Below are 23,151 nucleotides of genomic sequence, written 5' to 3' on the forward strand. Positions count from 1 at the left end.
AACACACTGGGACTATAGTACAATAAACCTAAAAAATGTCTATATGGTTTAAAGCAGAACTTTTGAGTTCTAATCCCCGCCCCTTTGGGGTGAAGGGTGTTTCAATCGTTAAGTAAATCAGATAGAATAAAATAACTTAAGATTTTAAAAAGGTCAAAATGACCCAAGTCTTTAAAATTTGTTAAGTTCCTTTGTGTGTATTCTCAATTGCTTGCATTTATTAACTTTTTTGAACCATTTGTGTAGTGGTGACTTTATTTAAGTGTTTAGGCCGATACCGTTTGTGACTATAATTTAGTGATCATTTTAATCGTGTTTATTAACAATTATTCTAGCTGTTGATTATTTAGTGTCTTTTATTGTAGGTCGTTTTAGGTGTCTTAATATTATTTTCTGATTGTTATGTTACTTACTGAGTTTATTAGTGTGTAGGTCTGGCAAATCGTGTTGATTATCTTTATTGATTATATTTATTACGAACTAAAATGGTTAAAAAAAGGGAAGTTCCCCTAGACCAAAGTAACTTCGACCAACATCAGAGTAAGCAAATAATCGTGGCATGTAGTACTGTACACCATTCTTAACCTAGTATCATTCAGAATAATAGTAGGAATTGCCGAACAGATCAGGAAAGTACCTATTACTATAATTAGTTTAAAAGGGCAAGGAGACGACGTTATATTCGGGGCTTACGACCTTACAGCCATAGCTATAATAATAGGGTTATATGGAAAGTTGGGATATTAGGTTCACCTTGAAAAGAATTTTATAAGTAAAAGAAGAGCAGAATTTCTAAGACGTTCATATGAAATAGAGGGTATACTTGGATATAATGCAAGTAATGATAGAGTGGCAGCATTTTTTGGCAAAAAAAAAGTGTTTATTACGAATAAAGATGAATGTTTTTCTTATCAAGTTGAAAATGACTCTGTAATCCAAAATAAGGAACGTGAATTTGCATGCCATCATGAAGAAGCTGATACGCGAATCGTATATTGGCAGCAAATTGGCGAATAATCAGAAAATAATGGTCAAAGTGTCTGAAACGGATATTGTTGTAGTAATACTAGAGAATATTCATAAATTAGAAACATTACAAATATATTTAAGTACAATAGGAGCGAAGCCTAACATTATTAATTTCATCAATTGTACCGAATTAGCTAGTAAACTTGGCTATCTTATGTGTCGTGCACTGCCTGGTTTTCATGCAAAATTCGCAAGTACAGTTACTATTTGCTAACTTAGACAACATTGATGAAATTAATAATTTTAAAGATATGGAAATATTACAACAATATACTTCTAAGCTGTATGGTATTAATTGTAATAGCGTAGACGATGCTAGGCTATTAATTTTCCAAAATCAATTCACGTCGACCTCTGTTGCAGAACATTTTCTAAGAAATGTTAAAAATGTTGTTTTCATTTGAATTTATTTATAAATGTTATTATTATGTATTACTTTTACTCCATCCCTAAATCCTTTGAGTCACGAATGATTAGTCAAGTTCATATGTTTAACGTTTGATGCCACAGTGTTAGATGTAAAATAAACGTGGCACTAAATATTTTTTAAACAGAGGAATGTTTGAACTTGAATTTGAAGTAAATTTGAAGCGGTAACTCGATAGGTACATTCCTGACAATAAAAAAAAGTGTTAAAAAATGTCCTGCCGAGGTGATGAATTCATTTTTATGAAGGCACTAAATGATGGTATTGTTTAACACGGTAAGTAGTAAATTTTAAGCATAAATTTAACCGGTAACTCGTTCGGTACGATTACTGTACGTATAATGGATTATTTAAAAAGCCATAAAAAATTTGTGCACTACTCAGGATGGCAGCCGTTCAATATTTGAAAATATAATAGTGAGTACACTTCACTAAAAAAAAGGTTTTATCCGGTAACTCGATAAGCCCAAGATTTTGCAGAGATTTCAGAAAAAGGTCTTAATATACATAGGTATGATTATTTTTTTACTGCAGTTACGAGTAATAACAAGTTTCTGTAATTACGAATGATTACTGATCAATCTCGTGGGCGGTTTGTCGTACCGGCCAGGGTTGCGTATCGTAATGACTTTGAGGGCTAACCCAGCGGTAGATAGTATAACACTATTTACTGGTAGGACTCCCTTCCTGGAAGAGTTTAGAACGATCGGACTCAGCCCCTTGAGCCCCCTAATCCGCCACCTAATACCGGGTGTATCTGAACGAAGCCTGTCCGCACTATGGAGCACTGGTACTTGTGCTTTAAGGGATCACCGAGTTTGTCTTGAGCCGACGGAGTGGTCCAACACTACGAATGAATCAAATACAACAAAAAAACAAACAATTCCTTATACAACAACCTCCCCTCCCCGAGATGCTCGTCCCGCCAAAGGGGTCAACTATTGACTCGGTCGTACAGTGAAGTGATTAAAGAACACCTCATCTGGGCGGTAATAGACCGTAGTAACCCCGACGGAACCATCTCTCCGACAAATTGAGAGAAGGTCGATACCGCTCTTTTAAGAGTGTACAAGGATGTCCCAACGGAAAACCTGGGGCTCCTCCACGTTGTATAAAGGCTGGCTGGTACCAGGGTTACATTAAACTTGTGTTCTGAACAAAGATCTGCAGGTCTATACAAGGCGGCCACAAATGAGCAACCCAACTTTACTCACGGAAGATTGGAAGGTGGCTAAGGTCTCTTGGATGTACATATACGCAAAAGCATGAGCAAAATAATCATATCTGATTCACAACATGCGTACTGTAAGGACAATTCCGCCCAGACAGCTCTGCATTCACTTGTGGGTGGGTACAATAGAAAAATCATTGTTTACAATAACATCAAGCCTGAAACTATAATCAGAGTATGATCTGTATGATCATATCAAAGAACCTATCACTGAGCTTATTAATCTTTTGCTTAGTAGCAGAGAGATAAGCTCCGAATTGGGCGAATGGGTTCTACATCAATATGTAGGGATAGGTACACCTCAAGGTGGTGTACTCTAACTTCTTCAATGGAACATTGGGTATGCAGACGATATAGCGATAGATACAGTTCACTGTAGCGTGAATAAAGCGGAAATGATGACGAGGTATGTGAATGTATAAGATTGAATACTCTCAGATGCAGCGACATTACTATCTTCACCGACAGCCAAGCAGCTCTTAAATCCTCTTAGATCAGTGAAAAAACAGGCAGCTAAGAATGTAAATTGATTTTGTGGAAGAATTAAAGTAACTTTGCAATAGCCAGTAAACTAAATCAAAGTTTAAAAAAAAAATTAACGCAGTGGTGTTTATCGTATCGAACATACTGGGTAACGAACGTTACAATATTTCGACATGATATTTCGATGACAATTCCTTGACATCAACTCAGTTCTCCAGCTCATTTTTAACCACCTGGCTGAATTTGAAAATACATGATATTTCGACTTCTAAAGTAGAGAGAAACACTCTAAAAGGCATTTCCATGACACCAACTCAACCTACACACAAATTGGAAATAATCTTTTTCGATTTGAAGGTATATGAAAATAGTCTCTTTTTCTTTATTGGCATTTTTTTGTATAAGAAAATAACTTTTCATATTCATCAAATTCACAGCATAAAATAAGAGTAAGATTTCAGTTAATAAAATGTTTGAAGTTAACTGCATTAATTTTCGAAGCTCTTCTTATATCTTCTTACCAACTGTATAATTTATAATAACTCTATAGACTACACCCAAGGTTCAAATGAATCAATGTATTTCCTATAATTAGACTTTCCTTTAACTTTACAAACAGCTATATGTAATAAACATACGTATGTACATTATTATTTATCTGACGCAAATGTAAAACAATTACCCTTATAACCTATAGTATAAGATTTGAATCTGCCCATGACATAAATCGAAAAAATTATTTATTACTTATTTATATAAATAACGTCAGTTCAGAGACAATGGTTAATGACGTATTTAATATTAAAAATACTAATGAAAATCTAGGGCTTTAAAAGTCACCACTTAAATCATAGACATAGAGACATTGGTACACAATCTCAAATCATTTGTTACAAGTATGGCGATCGTTCATAAGACAAATTACATATTTTTCGTATTTACGCATTTATTACGGAGATATACAAAGTAAAATGAATATCTCACCGCTGGTCAACGGTAACTTATTATAGGATAATTAAAAGAGCTAGTCGGAGGATTAATTTTATTTGCTACAGACTAATTTAAGAAAATTTCTACCATACTTTTTTACTATTCCAATCAGCCTCGGTAATCAGTTTTTTAAATTTTAGTTTATTTTTTAGCCAGCTGTTCCTCTACATTAAACAACATATTTAATAGGAATCTAGGAAAAAATAGATCGGAAAAAATAGACTGGGCAAAGCAACTCCTCTAAAGTCGACAAACTCAACCGCACCAATTCATAATTTACAACAGTACAGTTATCCGTTGCTGTTTTTTCCGTGCCAAATTTTTGAATTGAATCAAGAATTTGAATCAAAAATAGTCCCTTCCCAAGACAAAACATTTATGCCTCCACGGGAAGCTGTAGGACAACATGGAGACAATCAAGGTGATAATACAAAAAGTGATTCTCTTGGCATTGAATATGGTGCAATGCCAGACTTCTCTTGTCCAATATGTTACAAATGATATAAACGTGAACATTTTAAACAAAAACATATTAAAAATGTTCATCCTACCTTTTTTTATGATTTTCAAAATAACATTTTCTGTTAAATATTTTTCATTTTCTAATATTTAGTTAAAATTTCATAAAATTCAAAAATTTTACTACTGTTGGCGCCAATGTGCGAAATTTAGTAAAACAAGTAGTAAACAACTGTAAACACGGGTAGACGCGCGCCCATTCATTTAAGTAGTAATAGTTTAGCATCCGCTTAGATCGGATACCGGCCCAGTTTTTTATTACAACCGTTTTTTTGTAAAAGTTAAACCGTGTTCGACTTAGTAGTGAACGAAGGTTTTAAGAAATAAATAAGTGTGAATTAAGTTGTAAATTGGTTCATCTGTTATCTTCGCTTGGTAAACCTACGTGAAACCTCCACGCGTCGAAATTGTTAGAGGTTTAAAATTGAGCTCATAAACAACCGTACTAGCAAAGACGACATCAAGGAAACACCAGGTTAAAACAGGTGAGTCAGTTTTTATCAATTAAGTTTAACCGTGATTTTCATTTTGAATCGCCTAAAAGTTTAATTCCGTTATATTCCTAACAAAATTGGTCCTTCGAGCCGGATCCTTGACTCATGCGGGTTGTAAATTCGCGGTAAAAAAATTAATTGTAGGGTTAAAAATAATAGATAAAAATTTCAGACATATTGAATTTGTAAAGTTGTACTCGTACTGATCAACGTTCTGCGCGCGTATACTATACGCCAAGCCCAGTTCCTGAAAGTCAAGTCGATTTGCGTGCGACTCAAAAAGTTGATCTTGTCATAGTTACAATAAACTTTTTTTTAATATTCGTAGTGATCTTGATTACATAGATAACTCAGCTGATATTTTTCTACTATTATTACTTTAATATCTATCAATATTAATAATATTATTACTGTTTGATTAATTGTTTCATAACAATACAATTAAATTTAAAGTTTACTATTTGTTTGCTTTTTTCAATATTGTTTTTTGAATTTAATATTTAAAACCATGCCACTTGTTGAAGCTGATGAGATTAGAAGCTTGACGGCGCGTAGAGAAAGAATATTCGCCAGTGTTCGATCAATTTATGATTATTCTAAAACGCTTACTTCTGCCAATGTACAATTATTTTTACCCAGGTTTCAAAAATTGGATACCTATGAGAAAAGTTTTGATGACATACAAGCGGACATTATTGAATTTAATACTTCTTTAACTGACCGTAAAAGTGAAATTGGTAATCATAACACCCTTTGTACTGTAGACTATTAATTAAGTGGGGTATTGATGATGTCATAATGTGTTTGCAATGCATGTTCATGTTTTTACTCAAGTACCCATTGATGACTGTTGTTTACAAACCTTGGAAAAAAAGGAATTAGAGAGTCACTTCTGAATCATTCATGCAGTTACAAGATCAGTATGCTTATCGGAAGAAAATTTTAACTACTAACTGAAAATGTAGGCAGGTGACGAACACTTTTATAAAATGGAATCAAAACTGCATGTAGAAAATGAGTTGCTAGTTTTGAATCATAGCCTAGTAATACCAACATAATTGAAAGGAAACTTATCAAAGCGATTGAATGAACCACACATAGGCATTGAAAAGTCACTGGCCCGAGCCAGATAACAACCAAATCAAGAAATTGGAATTTCCACAGGAATAATAAAAAGAAATCATTCGTTCAAGAAGTAACGCCAAAATCATCCGTTTCATTTTGTGGATATATTTAAATATACCGGTCGCTATTTTCGTGCTAGTTTGATATTAGCATAGTCAAACTATCTTTTCTTGATTTAATTACATAGTAAGACATCAAAACACATCATGGAACGAATTAATACAGTATTTTTCCAAATTGGTTTTTCATAACCAAATGTGACAACCTATCTTATCTCGATTTAATTATATAATAAGACATCAAAACATATCATCGAACAAATTAATGCAGTATTTTTCAAAATAGGTTTTCCAACTATGTATAATCAAATGTGACAACAGTCTACTTGGCTCGGCAAAATTCAATCGTTATGCTTCGGAATTTAACATGAATTCAAATTGTCAGGCCCAACAAATTCACAAAGCAAAGGACCGGCTGAAAAGGATGTAGGTGTAGCCCAAAATTTATTGAAATGATGTTATGAAACAAATGACGTAGGTTCTTATCAATATCGAATCTTTGAGTATATATAATACGACTAAATTGCAAGTTTGAAGATATCCCAAATCTGAACTGTTTTTTGGAAGATTGAACTGAATAATCAAGCAAATATATTATGCATTAATTATAATAAAGCAGCTTTCAAGACCTCGTCAAAAATAACTGCACTACCACCATCAGTAGCTGCAGCTACACAACACGGTTTCAGGGTGTATCACCAGATGTAGCAAAGACTTGGGATTAAGAAAAATGTCTAAGAATGGGGTTCCCTGAAACCGACCATCTTTCTACAAGCCTCAACTCTTTCCGAAGTGCTGCAACTGATATTATGAAGAAACGTCAAAATTTGTGCAGAACATGTAGCTGCAAAAAAACAGGCTTTGAATGCACCAATCTATTCATCCGAGGCCCGTGTGCAGGAATTATCCAAGGGAGGGGTTAAAATTTTTGTTCATCATAAAGTCAATAAAAACAAAAATATTTTTGAGTAACTTTGTGCGCATCAATGTCTACACCTGGATGTATATTGAAAAAAGTCTAAGCCGACCTTCAGAAATTGTCGCATTCATCGTAGAAATTATCGCATGATATTGCAGAATTTTGAACATTTTTCTAGACTCTTCTCCATTGTTTCCTCTACTTACAATCATAATCTGTTTGGCAGCTAGTTCGATAGCCTTACTGAGATACAGTTTTGTTTCTTTGAAGTACTCGACTTGAAGACAAAGTCAGATAATGTACCGAGTTCAAAATGCGTCTCATAAATGGATGCATTTACAAAACTATGTTGTTAATTTAAATTTATGTGGAGCGAATTCTCAATGGGAAGGGTTTTGACCCCCAAAACCTCTCCCTTGCGCACGGGCCTGGTTCATTCATTATGAAGAATCGTGCAGCAACGTGACAATCGAGACAGATTTCACAAATACTCATCAGGGCGGACCATTTGACGTCGAAGTTCAGGGCGAACTGGAATCCAGTTCAATAACCTTCTCACCGGTTCAATAAATACATAAAGAGACTATAAAATCCATTCCCTGGTCGTTTCAGACGATGAAGGCAGTCCACATTATGACGGCAGCGACATTCATCGATCCCAACACACTCTACATCACTACTTTAATAACAATTTCATTTCATTTGTTTGTATCCATTTTTTAAATTCTTCCCCTATATTAATTATTAATTTAAGATATTCTGGATTCAGGAGTATTTTTTAGAAGCGCTTCAACAGCAAAACGATTAGTTTTCCTAAAAAGTTTTTAATGAGAAATGTAGGAAATTTTGTTAACTTTAATTTTGTATCGCGAGTGGGCTTGTCGAAAAAGCGCTTCCTGTCTTGATATATGGACCAAAAACTAAAAAAAGTGCCAAAATTTGGTCTAAAAGTGACCAAAAAAAAAGTTCCGGATGCAATTTTTGTCTGCAACTTCAAATTAATAAAATCCAAAATACACAGATGATGAGAAAATCAAAATTATAGCTAAACTTTCCTCTGAGAATCCTTATATGCCTAGAATAGTAATAAACAATAAATTGTATTCTTTATTTTTATATCATCCTTATTTAAATATCCAAATATAGCAGTATTACAAATTAAATGCCAAAAGTTCCCCTTGTATCAATTTCTTTGGTTTGTGATCCAGTAGCCTTAATATTTTCGCTATTTAGTAAAACATCAAAAAGTAAGATTTTGGCACCCGGTTTCTTAAAGCGTACCCCGGTATTATAATGATTATCACCAACAAAGTAAAGTAGTAACAAATAATAAATTTATTTCTTTATTTTTAATAAAATTAACTGAAAATATATTCGTTTCGGAGGTTTATGGGTTCATATAAATAAAATAAGGTTAGTAACCAAACAATTAATTAAATTTTTTTGAATAAATTTCAGAAAATATATATTAAACGTTACATAAATTGTAAATAAATAAACAAATATTATGGCTTTTTGATGATACCTTTAATTGCATTCTCTGGTAGCGGTTTAAGAAACAGAAATGCAATTAAAGAAATTAAAATAACTTCTACAATAATTTTCACGAATATACCAAACAGATCTTAATAGGCTTATTCTAGTTTTATAGAAATAAAGAAATGTAAATAAGCAAACTTCTCTGTTGTTCTTAATCAACCTGATCTGATTTTAAAACATCATTTTTCACATTTAATCGCCATAATACTGTTCGATTTTGCATTTATATTACCTATGTATCATGTAGTTCATGTCACATACAGGTAATGAAAAAATCACAAACGATTTAAGCAGCAGAAGTGGGATCAATCTACTTTGATAGAATTACATAAAATAAATAAACTAATCTTCTTCCAAATACAAATTTTGATAACGCAATTTACTTTGTAACATATCATTTTCAGTAGGCCGAATATTAGCTGGTGGGATTAATGCTCCAGCTACACAACGTCCCTCGCCATTAAGGAAGTTGAAAGTTGCACATGCTTGTTCAGTTGGTAGAATCTCTACATTCATTTTAAATTTGCGTACTTGTTGTAAAATGTTGGTATATATAGCAGGTGATACTTTTTCATCACCTAAACCAAGCACGAGGATATCTACTTTGGGGTCTAGCGTAAAAAATAATGATAATGAATCTTCATTAACATCCTGTAGACCATCAACATTCCATGAAACCACAGTTCTGAAAATTAAAGATTATAAATATATTTTGTTATTGTCTTAAAGACTTCTTCTTGTGTGCATTATTTTCATTTATGCTAATTTGGAAATTTAATCCTAAGATTTGCAGTGACAACATAAGTTATCGAGTTTCACTGAAATAATGGAATAGCAGAATACAGACTGCCCTTTTAAAAACCCAAAATAGAGGTAGTTCATAATGCGGTATGCAAAATTTAATATTTCACATTAAAATACAAAAACATTCATTTTTTACTGCCATTGGTTTAGTAGGTAAATGCATGAATAAAACTTCAGCGATAACAGATTGGTACACGGCTTTCGGTGATATCTCAGTTGTTACATAATCGAAATTTTTCAAAAACAACAGTTTTCAATGGAAGAATACACTCTGCCAATAAAAAAGGAATATTTCATTTAAGTTAACTGAAGTTAACTGGCCAAATATCGACAATGCAAAGTGAGATCATAGCTATGAAGATAGCTGTTGAAAGATTTATAGAACATAATCAGAATCGACGAGCACCACATACAACAAAGCATCATATTACTTTGAAGCTTCCATTTACAACGGTAGAAAACTTGAAAGAATTTGATGCAAAAATTAAGGTTGACGAGGCCTTAAGAAATGAAGTAGTGAGTATTTTAAAAATACCATAGAATCTGTAATTAATCATGGTTATCTTTATTTGTTTTATTAATTGTATCATTATTTTCAGTTTGATATAATATGGGCCCAGATAGACGTTAATCAAAAATCCATAAATAAAGTCGTTGGAAATATATTCCTGAAATTTTGCAGTCGAGAACTATTAGAAAATTACACTGCAAAGAAACCAGTTGCAGGAAAGCATGTGATGTCGGAAATAGAGTTTTAGAAATGTGCATATTGTAAGTATTTTGATTGTAATTTTTGACATTACTTAATTTTGATATTAAAAATCATGAAAAATTTTTATAATTTTATTCATATATTTGTATTGCCTTGCTTTTATCTTCAAAATTTTCGTCATGATATTGAATTAGAAAGTCAATTTTTTATTTATATGTACAATTAATTTTTATTAAAAAAAATTTATGATTTGTTGATAATATTAATGAAAATACAATACTTTTTATTACAGCTAAATTAAACGAGGTATTCAAAAGTGAGAAACAGTAACCAATAACCGACACCAACTTTTTTAAAAGTCTTGTATTCAACACCGCGAAGGACCGAGAAGGGCAACGGAATTTAAGAAGACAGAAAAAAAAATCAGGAAATTTACATGATGCCGAAGAAGACAGCGTTTTCGAAGAATTAACCGCAAATATTGAATGAAATACCTTGTAAATTCATTAAAAAATTTTTTTATTAATTCTTTTTTTTATTTGATTGTTTTTAAGAATAAATATTTAAAAATAATGACGATCCCTTACTTGTTTAACTACCCTGAAAATTAACTTTTGTAAATATTTTATTACTGATGACAAATGATTTGGATCTAAGCCTGTTATTCCTTGAATAGTCTACTATTTCAATTTGCCACCATAAGAAAATCATAAAAACTAGTTTTATAATTTATATATGTTGTAGTAAAAACACTACATGAGTGCTGCCACCTTTAGCACAAAAGTTTAAGTTTTTTTTTTTTGTGGTTCTTTGTCAATAGCAAAAATCTATTAGGTTATGGGCCCAGTCCACGCAGAGTTGAATTTTCGTATGTAATATTGACAAAGACTAAATATTTAAAAAGAAATTGTTGAATGTACTTTGAGGTTAGACAAGAAAAAGCAGTAGATCAAAATGTCGAACAATGAATTAAAACTACAAGTTGATAAGCTAGAAGGTCCTGAAGACTGGGCAAAATGGAAATGGCACATGAACATGGTATTTCGTGCGCATAACCTTGAAAGTATAGTTAGTGGCGAATCGAAATGTCCTGTACTTCCAGCAACAGGTGAAACTCCTGAACAAAAGAAAGAACTGCAAAATTGGTTGCGGAATGATGCAAAAGCCGCAAGTATCATCGCAAGTGCACTGAACAAAACGACAGCAGAATTAGTATTAACCTTTTTTCAAGCCAGACGGGACGACAAAGAAGATATTAATGTTCATGTAGCAAAACTGCAGAAGTTATTTGTCGACTTAAATACTGAATTAGAAAATCATAATGAAAATAAACTATCTGAAAGGATATTGAATGGAAGAATATTGTCAACCTTAGGAAGAGAGTACAATAATTTCAAGGACTTGTGGGATACAATCCCAACAGATCAGCAGAAATTAAATCTACTTATTGAAAAACTTTGTACTATCGAAGCACATGAATTATCGAATAAAACTGAAGTAAATGAAGTAGCTTTTATGGCAAAAGACACTAAAGTTAAGAATAAATCAGGTGTTAAGAAGAATGTAAATTCTGAAAAACTTGCTCGTGCAAAACAAAAGTTTCTCTGCTACAAATGTAGAAAAATTGGTCACTGGGCAGCAGAATGTTCTTCAAAAACTTTCAAAATGAGTACAAATGGTAATGAAAGGCCTAAAACTGAATCCAAAGGTAAAACTACTGCTTTTATAGCCTATAGTTTGAAAGTCAATTGTGAAAATAGCATTACAGCTGATTACTGGTGCTGTGATAGCGGTGCTTCAAAGCACATTTCTCCAAATAAACATCATTTTGTATCATTTACTAATTTTTGTACTCCTGAGAAAATATGTCTTGGTAAAAAAGATGCTGTAATGTTAGCATATGGCCATGGTACTGTAAATGTTGAAATATACATCAATAATGAATGGGAAAATGCAATATTAGAAGATGTTTGGTATGTACCTGATGCAAGTATTAATCTATTCTCAGTGAAAGCAGCGGCCAGTAAGGGTTTCAAAACAATACTAGATGAAGAAACAGTTGAGATAGTACGAAAGGAAAATCAAAAATTAGTTGCAACAGGGTATTTAAGTAAAGAATTGTATATCCTGAACATGCATTCGGTAAACTTAACATCGGCTGCACAAGTAAATCTTTCAAAAGAAAATGATACCTTACAACTGTATCATGAACGTTTTGCTCATCAGAATAAACGATACGTTAAACAAATATTACGACGTATGAATATTGATATTGCTGATGAGAAAGAAGATCTTTGTGATGGATGTGCTTTGGGAAAAATGCACCGGCTACGCTTCAAGAAAAGGCCTAGTCAATCTGAAGAAACGGCAAAATTGATTCATGCTGATGTTAATGGACCGATGAAAACAACATCTTTAGGTGGATCGCGATATAATGTATGTTTTAAAGATGACTTCAGTAAATATAGAAGAATATTTTTTTTGAAAAAGAAGAATGAAGTATGTAAAGCTCTTGAACAATTTCTAAATGAAGCTGCAACAAATGGACATACAGTAAAAAAATTTCGATGCGACGGTGGAGGTGAATTTATAAATAAAGAAGTTGTTAATCTGTTAAGTCGAAGAGGAATTGAACACATCATCTCACCACCTTACACTCCTCAGCAAAATGGCACAGCGGAACGAGAAAATAGGACTACAGTAGAAGCTGCTCGATCTATACTTAGTGCAAGCAAACTGCCACAATACTTATGGGCTGAAGCGTGTAACACCGCGATGTACATTTTAAATCGTACAGGAAAAACTAAAGTTGCAGATAAGTTTCCACATGAGCTCTGGTATAAACGAAAAGTTAAGAATCTAAACCATCTACGAGTATTTGGTACCGGTTGTTATGTACATATTCCGAAGCAATTTAGATCAAAGTTTGATAATAAATCAGTTTTTGGGCATATGGTTGGATATGTTAATGACAAAGATGGGTATAGAGTATGGATTCCATCAAAAGGAAAAATAATTTTTAGTGATGATGTATTGTTTAAGTCTGAAAAAATGTGCAATATACAACCAAATGCAGAAGTTGTTAGCTATGTAGATGAAAAAGATGATGAAAGTGTAATTGAAAATCAATTCGACACACCAGATAAAGACACTAATTCACTGAATGAAAGCATCAATCAAATTTTTAAATGCAATTAAAAACTTAATTTGTGGAAGTGAGTTCTATGAACATATAACGGAAATAATTAAAAGTACAGTGAAAGCTGAAACAGGTATTTTAAATGCAAAATTGTGCATGATTCAAAACGAGGTAACTAACCTCAAAAATAATAAATTGCGGGAAGAAATTCTGCTCTTAAACCAACAGCGAACCTCTAACCAAAACAACTAAGAGATGTCGTCTAGTCATCAAATTGCAGTGTCCTATTCTGAAGAAGTACGAAAACAACACCAACAACAAACAATCAATAAAACACTATATTAAGAAGTATATTAGAGGAACCCTAATGGGCTCCAAACACTTCTACAACCAGGTGACATCTGCATTGTTGATCGCGGTTTCCATGACGTGGTCGATTTTTTAAAAAAGCAAGGGTTTCATGTACTTTTGCCAGCTTTGAAGGGTAAAAGAGCACAATTAACTGTAGAAGAGGCAAATGCATCACGATTTGTAACTTAAGTACGTTGGGCTGCTGAAGCTGTCCATGGCGCTATTGGAAAAAATTCCATCTATTTCATAATATTCTGGACAACAAACTTTTACCTGTGGGAAAAACATTGAGCAAAATAGCTGGATTTTTTATTAACACTTTTGGTAAACGATTGAACTCTGATGTAGAACTTGCCGATACTATTATTGCTTTTATGAAGGAGCGTCAAAATCTGCAGAGTACGATACAAGAATTGGTTAAAAATGATAATTTAAATCGGAGAAAAAAACTTTTTACTAAATTATCCTCAAGTAGTTTAATGGATTTTCCAGAATTGAGTGAAACTGACCTTAAAATATTATAATTTGCAAAGTTGGTGTTTATGATTTTTTTTTTTTAATTTACCAGGGATCCCGCTTTTGATACGAACTGAGGTACTTTGTATCCTTAGTCAAAAGCACGAACAACCGACATCTATCTGATTCGTTTGTTAAATTTTGTCAAAAAATTAAACAAAAACTGTATGTGATGGTGAGGTTATCACCATCAGACAGTCGCTTAAACGGCTTTTCAATTGTTCTTCAATACAGCTGTTCAATCTGGCCACAGAATGATCTGATGCGGGTTATTCTTAGCGTACTTGTACTACCGTCGAGACGAATCGGAACTGTGCCATCAGTGCCCTTAGTAATGCGTTCCTCAGATAACCACTTCCAGATCATATATTGTGTATTGATTGAACAATTGACAGTGATCGACTTGCATGAGCTTTGAACTTTAAACCTATGGAATAGAAGTCCAACACTCTACCAAGCCTACCACACCGCCGTTGGAAATGACAACAAAAAAATAGAATGTAAATTTGATTTTTGCTCAATTGGTCTTTAGCTGACTTAGATTAACGGTAAAATTGCACTACAATTGGCGTCGTTTTTTTTTTTTAAATTATGACAAAAAAATTTGTCAAGTTGGTGTTTATGAATTTTTTTTTTTTTAATTTACCAGGGATCCCGCTTTTGATACGAACTGAGGTACTTTGTATCCCTAGTCAAAAGCACGAACAACTGACACCTCTCTGGTTCGTTTGTTAAATTTTGTCAAAAAATTAAACAAAAACTGTATGTGATGGTGAGGTTATCACCATCAGACAGTCGCTTAAACGGCTTTTCAATTGTTCTTCAATACAGCTGTTCAATCTGGCCACAGAATGATCTGATGCGGGTTATTCTTTGCGTACTTGTACTACCGTCGAGACGAATCGGAACTGTGCCATCAGTGCCCTTAGTAATGCGTTCCTCAGATAATTGCTTTTATGAAGGAGCGTCAAAATCTGCAGAGTACGATACAAGAATTGGTTAAAAATGATAATTTAAATCGGAGAAAAAAACTTTTTACTAAATTATCCTCATGTAGTTTAATGGATTTTCCAGAATTGAGTGAAACTGACCTTAAAATATTATTTACTGGCACTTATCAATTTTCACGAGCAGTATGTTATCTTGTTGGAATAATGACTGACAACGAATTAAACCTTGAATTTTTAAAAGATCGCGAAAACATTATAGGAATAAGGGTACGATCAAGACATATTAATAGCAACAGCGACATATAATTGCTTTATCGAGTATGGGCCAAATTCGAACACAAATAAAAGAATTCGAAGATATGTTTGTGATTGTGCAAATAGGAACAGAACAGTGGGCTGTTGCTCTCATGTAGCGACTGTTATTTACTACTTATCGCATGCTCGTTACAAATCGAAAATTTTAAAACCAGCTGAATTATTGACCTCCATGTTTGATGCGACTGGTATAACTACTGTTAATTTTACCAAAATAGTGACGATGACTGAATATTCAGTATAATAACGTTATCCGTAATTATGTTTATATATTGTATGATTTAATTTAAATAATACACTATATCATATAACTACATATCTGTAATTGATTTTTATTTTTTTTAACCATGTTACACCAATTCGATCCTTTTGTAACTTTAGCATGTAATAGTTAACTAATTAACAAATAAAATATATTTTTTTAGTAGGTGCTACTTAGGAGGTTGTTATAAAAAACCACTCCTAAAAAATATACTTTTCGTTTTTTACAGTTTCTAATAATGCAAAAATTCTAATAAAATATATAATATTTAGTTTATCGATACTGATGTACAGTTTTAAATATCATGCAGATATCTGCCTGTAATAGGTACTGAGAAAAAAAACTTTTTCGTTCAGGGTAGTTACCCCTATTATTCCTTTACTATAAGGGTTAGGAGTGTGAGATTAAGTGTATGGCTATTTTAGATGATAAACAATAAAAACAAGATAAGAACTCTTCATCAGACGCGAGTGCAGTTTTCATATGCTTATACGGCTGGACCCTTTACTTTCAAGAGACAAACACACAATAGAATTTAATAATATTCTAAACATTTTCAACCTTCCATGTCAAATTGACATTCCAACAAGACCTAGTGCGGTTGTATCGCCATTATTATCTTTAATTTTCCTTTGATAAATACATGTGGCAACTTATATGAGCCGATTGCAGATCATAAGTAATTATGTCGGACTGTATCTTGAGTAGTGAATTAAGCACTAGATGGTGGAAAATTCAACCAATAAACAACAACAATATAGAGTGTTTTGTTAAAAGTATAAAGGAAGAAGAATGGGAACAACTGCTGAACTCGGAAAACAGTGTTGATGATAATTGTGGAAATTTCCTACAAAATTACGCTGTTATTTCCTACGCTGTAATATTGACACCAGTGACCTTGAAAAATATTATAAATTATATTGTAAAATTTTAAGAAAAGTGATCAACAATGCAAAATTACTCCATAATAATAAATTAATTGCTGGTGCAGATAACAAATTGAAAACCTCTTGGGAAATTATAAACCAAACATTAAAATCAAAAAACTTTTCTAATATAGAAGCAATGGAGTTAATTAATGAAAAGGTCAAGAAATTATATATTCAGAGGCAATAGTCACTTAATTTAATATTTCATAAATGTTTCTCAAAGTTAAAAAATACAACAGCTTATACCTTTATCCATGTGATCCATATGAAATTGAAGCCATAATAAAATGTGTGAATAACAACAAAATCAACTGGTTGAGATTGTGTACCCACAAACATTGTAAAGTCTGTCGGACAACAAATTGCAAGCAGTGTTCCCAACTTAGTGGTTTTACTACTAAAATTAGTAGTTTTTATATTTTGTTAGTGGGATTATTTACTTTTTAGTTTTTAGTGGTTTTTTTTAGTTGTCTCTAACCCATGACTATATAAATTTCGGTTAAAAAATATTTCATTCATAGATGAATCATAAGAATAGAAATTATATAGGTAAAAATTTTTTTTTTATTTTATTTATAAAACTATTTTTAAAACCTCGATCATGTGGCGGCAAATTCACCTTCTTAAGTGGAATGAAACTACGAACACCAATCAATTTGGTATGAGGTCTTACAATTTAAAGATTCACTACGACAACCACGATTTCAAGAATTAGCAACTTTTGCGATCTCGTTACTTGTACTTCCACATTCTAATGCTGAAGTAGAAAGATTATTCAGCACCATGAATGATACAAAAACCAAAAAGCGTAATCGAATGAAGTCAGATTTATTAACTTCTATTTTAAGTATTCGAGCTGGCTTAAAAAGAGAAATGAGGTGCTGTAACAATTATGACATTCCTCTTGATGTAATTCGAAAAATTGGTACAAAGGAAGTATATTCGGAGTTCAATAGTGTAGATATTTCATCTGACGGAGAAAACTAATTAATTAATAAATAAATACGTTATCATATTATTATAATATATATATATATAATTCGTTATAATAATTTAGCAGTAAATAATAAAATTAATAATTAATATTGGACCATCGGCATGAGCAAAAATTTACCAAAGTTAGATTTTAAAAAGAAACATTAATAAGGCTATTTTTGATGTCTTAAGCTTCCTTACAAATTCATGGAATAAGAAACTTCCAGTCAGTGCTTTAATGCTGGATTTAAGCAAGACATTCGACTGTGTAGACAATACAAATCTGTTCCATAAACTGAACCAACACCATGTGAATGGTATTACACTTCAAGTTTTTACTTCTCACTTGGAAAATAGAACGCAATGCACAGAAATTTTAACTGTAAAGGACAATCTAAAAACGAAACTGCAATTTTCAACAGCATCGTTTCAGCGAAGGTAAATCTACTAGTTCTGCTACCGTAGAACTTTTAGACTTTATATACCGGTCACTGGATGATGATAGATAACAATCTGAACTGTAAATGCCATGTTGATTGTCTTTGCTCTAGACTCAATACGGTCTATTATGCGATCAGGACACTCAAGTCTACATTTAATACAAAAATATTATTAAAATTGTATTATGCTTGTGAATTTTCAATTTTAAATTATAATATTATTGCATGGAGGCAAGCGACGGAAGTAAATAAGGTATTCATTATCTAAAAAAGAATACTAAGGTTAATATTAAACCTAAAACCAAGAAAATCAGTCAGGGGAATATTGGGGAGAATGAAAATTCTCACATTCTTCGCATTCATTATGTAAATAACAAGGATTTGTACAGGTTGAACTGCCAGCAACAAGACCATCATACACGGGAGCGGAATATTCTCATTTCAAACCCTAGTTACGAAAAAACAAAAAAAGTTCAACTTGTACAAGCTCCTTGTTGTTCAATAAATTTCCAAGCTATTTAAAAACGGAAGGTAACGGTACAAAGTTTAAGAGACAATTAAAGGCCTTTTTAATTGACAACACTATCTACTCACTGAGTGAATTTTACAATTATAAGTAAAAATTATAGTATATTATTATTATTATCATTATTATAAGTAAAAAATCAATCAAGCTGTTCCAGGTATTTCAATTAATTACTTATTTTATTTTATATGTTTTTTTGACAGTGTACCTGCATCCATGATACGTAATGTGCAATAAAGTTTATTATTATTACTATTATTATTGGAATGGGCTCTCGTTTATTCTGGTGTCCCACAAGGGTCAATATTAGGTTCGATTCTGTACATACTATATGTAAATGATTACCCACATAACGTATCTTAAAAGACTACCATGTTCGCTGACGATACTACCATACTGATTGAAGCCATGAATTGGATAATGCCTTGTCGGAATGAACCTGTCTAAAACCCAAACTTTAAAACTTGGAAGATACGGAACTTGCGACAGCATAGTACCGCTGATAAATCACCCAGATCTCACATTTTCCGATTCTGCCACATTTCTGGGATTGATAATTGACCATAAATTTACATGGAATAAACATACATATATATGTATATTCAAAAAAATATTTTTTACAGAATGTAGTATCTCTGATGAAAATCCTCAAATATTGGAAGATTTGGATTGTTGTATAAAAACAACGGACGTCTCTAGTTCAGGTATTATAAAAGCGCAAATTATTGAAATAAATCGCATAACATACCTCACTGATTTATTATCCCAGTATAAATGTTTGCTTTTAAAATTTGGTGAAGATCAAGTACGCGCTAAAGATTTATAGGAATATCGTGCTAAAAACTTGGAACGTAAAATTATGAATGCTTTTGGAGAACGCATAACTTTAAGAGTTATCAATGGCGCCGAGAAAGAAAATCGTCTACCAATATGACACGCAAACCTCACGATTAGCTGGTGGCCATGCTATGTTGGAATCTACTCAAAAGAATTGTTGTAGAGACGTCGCTTAAGAACTGCACAATTGCATAACATTTCTTGAAAGTACAAAGCTGTCGGAGAAAAATTTAACTGCGGAGGGTATCATTCGTGGAGAATATAACATCCCATACTTCGTTTGTAACTTAGTTCAAAGGCCGGATATCCACCGCAAAAATTCAAGTGATCATTTTGTTAAAATTAAATTTGTGTGTAGTGATCTTATTTATATCGGCGTATTGTTCCCAAAAATTCAACAGTACAATACCTTCAGGCCACAACAGAGTAAATGGGGTGAGCACGCATGTTGCTGTGGATAATTTTGATCGATTCGTCGACACAGCTACCAGAAAAAACACTTTGCATGGCACTGTCGGTATAATTTATCAATTTCATAACGAAAACTTTGAAGACTCTGGAATTTATTCCATTTTTGGTTCGTATTTTCATGAAGATGACGATGAACATCTCTCTCGTCGGCCTTTTGAATCGCCTACAAAAGATATTACTCCTTTTATCAAAACACCCGTCAATTGTATGACGTTTCATCCAACAGAAAAAATAATAGAAACAATCCACGGATGTCATTCAGAACAAAAAACAGAAGTGGGTTAAGTTTTAATTTGGAGTATGTCTTTGTCTCGGGTTAATTCAGCCCCCATGTGGTTAGGTTGCCACTATTAAAATAAGTCACGATAACAGCAAAGTTCAAACTGTTGAATATCTGTCACCAATTAATGATTCTCCAACATACCTAGCAGTTGTTCAGGAAACTCTCAATATTGCTAAGGAAGTTGCTACAAATTGTGATCAGAAACATATTATTACCAAGTTCACTTCACAGTCCCCAAAGATCACAAAAGAGTCAAGGTTTCAAGGTTTGAAAGAGATAAAAAGTTTCTAAGAAAATTATTATTATATTAAACAAGTGAAAACAAACAACTGGCTGACTTAATTGTTGAAATACTTTGTATATAATGTGTTAAATGCCAGTGCGTAAAACTATTTTCTAGAATATTTTTTTCGTTTTTCGAGAATGTTTCACAAGACTACTAGTTGAAGCTACCTGCAAACTTTCTACTACCTATCTTTTATAATTTTGGAGAAAATGGACACCCAAGTTGTGTTCTGATTTATACAATAAATTCCCTCATTTAATTATTAATTCACGGGTTAACAGTGATGTTTACGAAAAATATTTCAAACAAAAGTTTTTAAACATTTTTTACATTTAAACATTTGTTCTATCTCTAACTGTTTACAAGACTGTTTAAAGAAAAATTGTGTATCCTTGAACAAATAGACAAGCTTTGAAAAACTATCTCCGAAACTATCAGTCCAATAAAAACTGATTTGTTCTCAAATTTTTGAAAATTTAACGATTTAACGTTCTTTGAAAATAAATACCATAATTTTTTAAGAAAAACCAGTCCTGCCAGGTCAAAATCGACAAAAACGAAGTAAGGACAAAATTTCGTTGTTTTTTTTTCAGTAAGACCCGGTCGATTGTCGGAGTTGGATTTGGAACTCCGAGTTGGAACTTGGATTTAACATTGCTTTAACATTAAAAAAAAAGAAGAAATACCTGATTTGATGCAGTGTTCATTCCTTTTTCATGTTTAAATTGATTGAATTATAGTATAAGTTTAAAAATTTAAAATAATTATCCTGTCCAGTTTTTCTCTGGATAATTAGGAGAAAAATAGTAATTTTTAAAACACACTTTGTATAAAATCGAAGTGTTAGAAGTTGTTTTGAAAAAAAAATCGGAAAGATGCGAAAAATAGGTTTTTTGTTAAAATAAGATGACAAAGGGTCTGTCAAAACACTTTCTTGATGACTAAAGTAGATACGTTTCCATGAGAATGTATCAAATTTTCGACGATTTTTATAAACAAAAAAGAAAACTATTAAATTGCGACGCCACGATCATAAGCCTGTCAGTATTTTGGAATTATTTAGAATATGTATAAAAATGTCAAGATTAATCGCGCTACCGCGTTTAGAACTTCCGGCTGTATTTCACGTCAATTTATAAAAACTTAATCAAAAACATGAAAGAACACAATACCTTGGGAAAATTGCCATCGGTCCAACTACAGTCAATCCATTATTCAATCGAAATCCTATCTAAAAACATACTTAATTTATATTAAGAAAACATTAGCATTAATCCACAATCTTACTTGGCTGAAACTATTAATCATTAGTCCAGCATCCATTTGTTGGTTAAGAATTGTAACTGTAGTTTTTCCATCACCTTCATAAGCACCTGAAGAATGATTTCTTTTACACAAAAACCTAATCAACATTTTAAATAATTAGGTATCAATATCAGAAATTAACTTAAACAAGACAAAAAGACTTACTTTCTACTAGAACCTAATGTTCGTTGTAAGAACCTTAAATTATTCATATTAAAATTTTATAATAAATAACAAAACTCAATTACTTTATCTAAATAATGAGTATTTATACATCAATGATATTATTAAATTACGCAGTTATCGTTGTCAAAATGTCAATTGTGTATTTGCCAAATATTCATTTCTTTTGCCATAACACATTTCAAAATTTTACGAAACGATAGTTGTGAATTGACACATTTGGTGTTACACTTACAAAAAACAAAATCCAAATTAGGTTCATTTTGGCTGCGTTCAGCGACGTGAGTAGTAATCATATTATTCTATGGTAGTAATCAGTATCGTCAACAGACCTTTTCATTTCAAAATCTCGATTCACTTTTGTTTCGGTTTAAAAGATTTATAACCAATGTGATAACATGAAGAAAAAAAAATCTTCTATCTTAGCCCAACTTATTGTTGTCAATCTGAAAAATTTAACTCTGCACTTGCGCTTATAACATGATGAAAAGGCATATGAAAAAAGTGGTGATTCTGATTCGCTCAGTAATAACCCTATTAGGGTACTTTTGGTAGTGAAAAATAAATTATGCAATTTGATAAAAATTAAAATTTATGTAGAAATATAGTTAAATATTCTGATTTTGAATCATAAAAGCACATTATTGTTTTATTATATTAAAATTAAAAGTCCTAATTTTTAATATGTATATCACGTGGCCTAAAACACGAGCCACCACATGATGTACATCATATATTCAAAAATAATATGCATTAATTACTAATTTTTTGATGGCATTCATAGTATTTGTAGGCTATGTTACCATCAACTTTATTTATACATACAATAATTACATACACGACAGTTGTTTTTACCAATATTACGTCACCAAAATGCCTAAAAGAGTTCTTGCGAAAATGTTATTTTGCCGAAATATATTTTTTTGTGGCTTTTTATTAGGAAAATCAACATTTTGAAGAACTTTTTCAAACTTAGTAGAATACCCTATTTCTGGCCAAGGTGTTGAATTGGTTAAGAGCACATCTTTTATTTTACATTTGTTCACAAGGAC

The 23,151-nt window shown here is 32.1% G+C and overlaps 1 protein-coding gene across 1 annotated transcript; it reads right to left on the reverse strand.

Annotated features, from left to right (window-relative positions):
* Nucleotides 1-8,750: 8,750 nt before the first annotated feature.
* Nucleotides 8,751-22,285, reverse strand: LOC123290662 (NADH dehydrogenase [ubiquinone] 1 alpha subcomplex assembly factor 3). The gene is made up of 4 exons (XM_044870924.1): nucleotides 22,082-22,285; nucleotides 21,899-22,013; nucleotides 21,784-21,842; nucleotides 8,751-9,500 (listed from the first exon to the last, which is right to left on the reverse strand). Exons 1-4 carry the CDS (start codon nucleotides 22,126-22,128, stop codon nucleotides 9,158-9,160), a joined length of 564 nt encoding a protein of 187 aa, XP_044726859.1. The 5' UTR covers nucleotides 22,129-22,285; the 3' UTR covers nucleotides 8,751-9,157.
* Nucleotides 22,286-23,151: the final 866 nt, after the last annotated feature.

This window comes from Chrysoperla carnea, chromosome 1, assembly GCF_905475395.1.
Source record: "Chrysoperla carnea chromosome 1, inChrCarn1.1, whole genome shotgun sequence".
NCBI lineage: Eukaryota > Metazoa > Arthropoda > Insecta > Neuroptera > Chrysopidae > Chrysoperla > Chrysoperla carnea.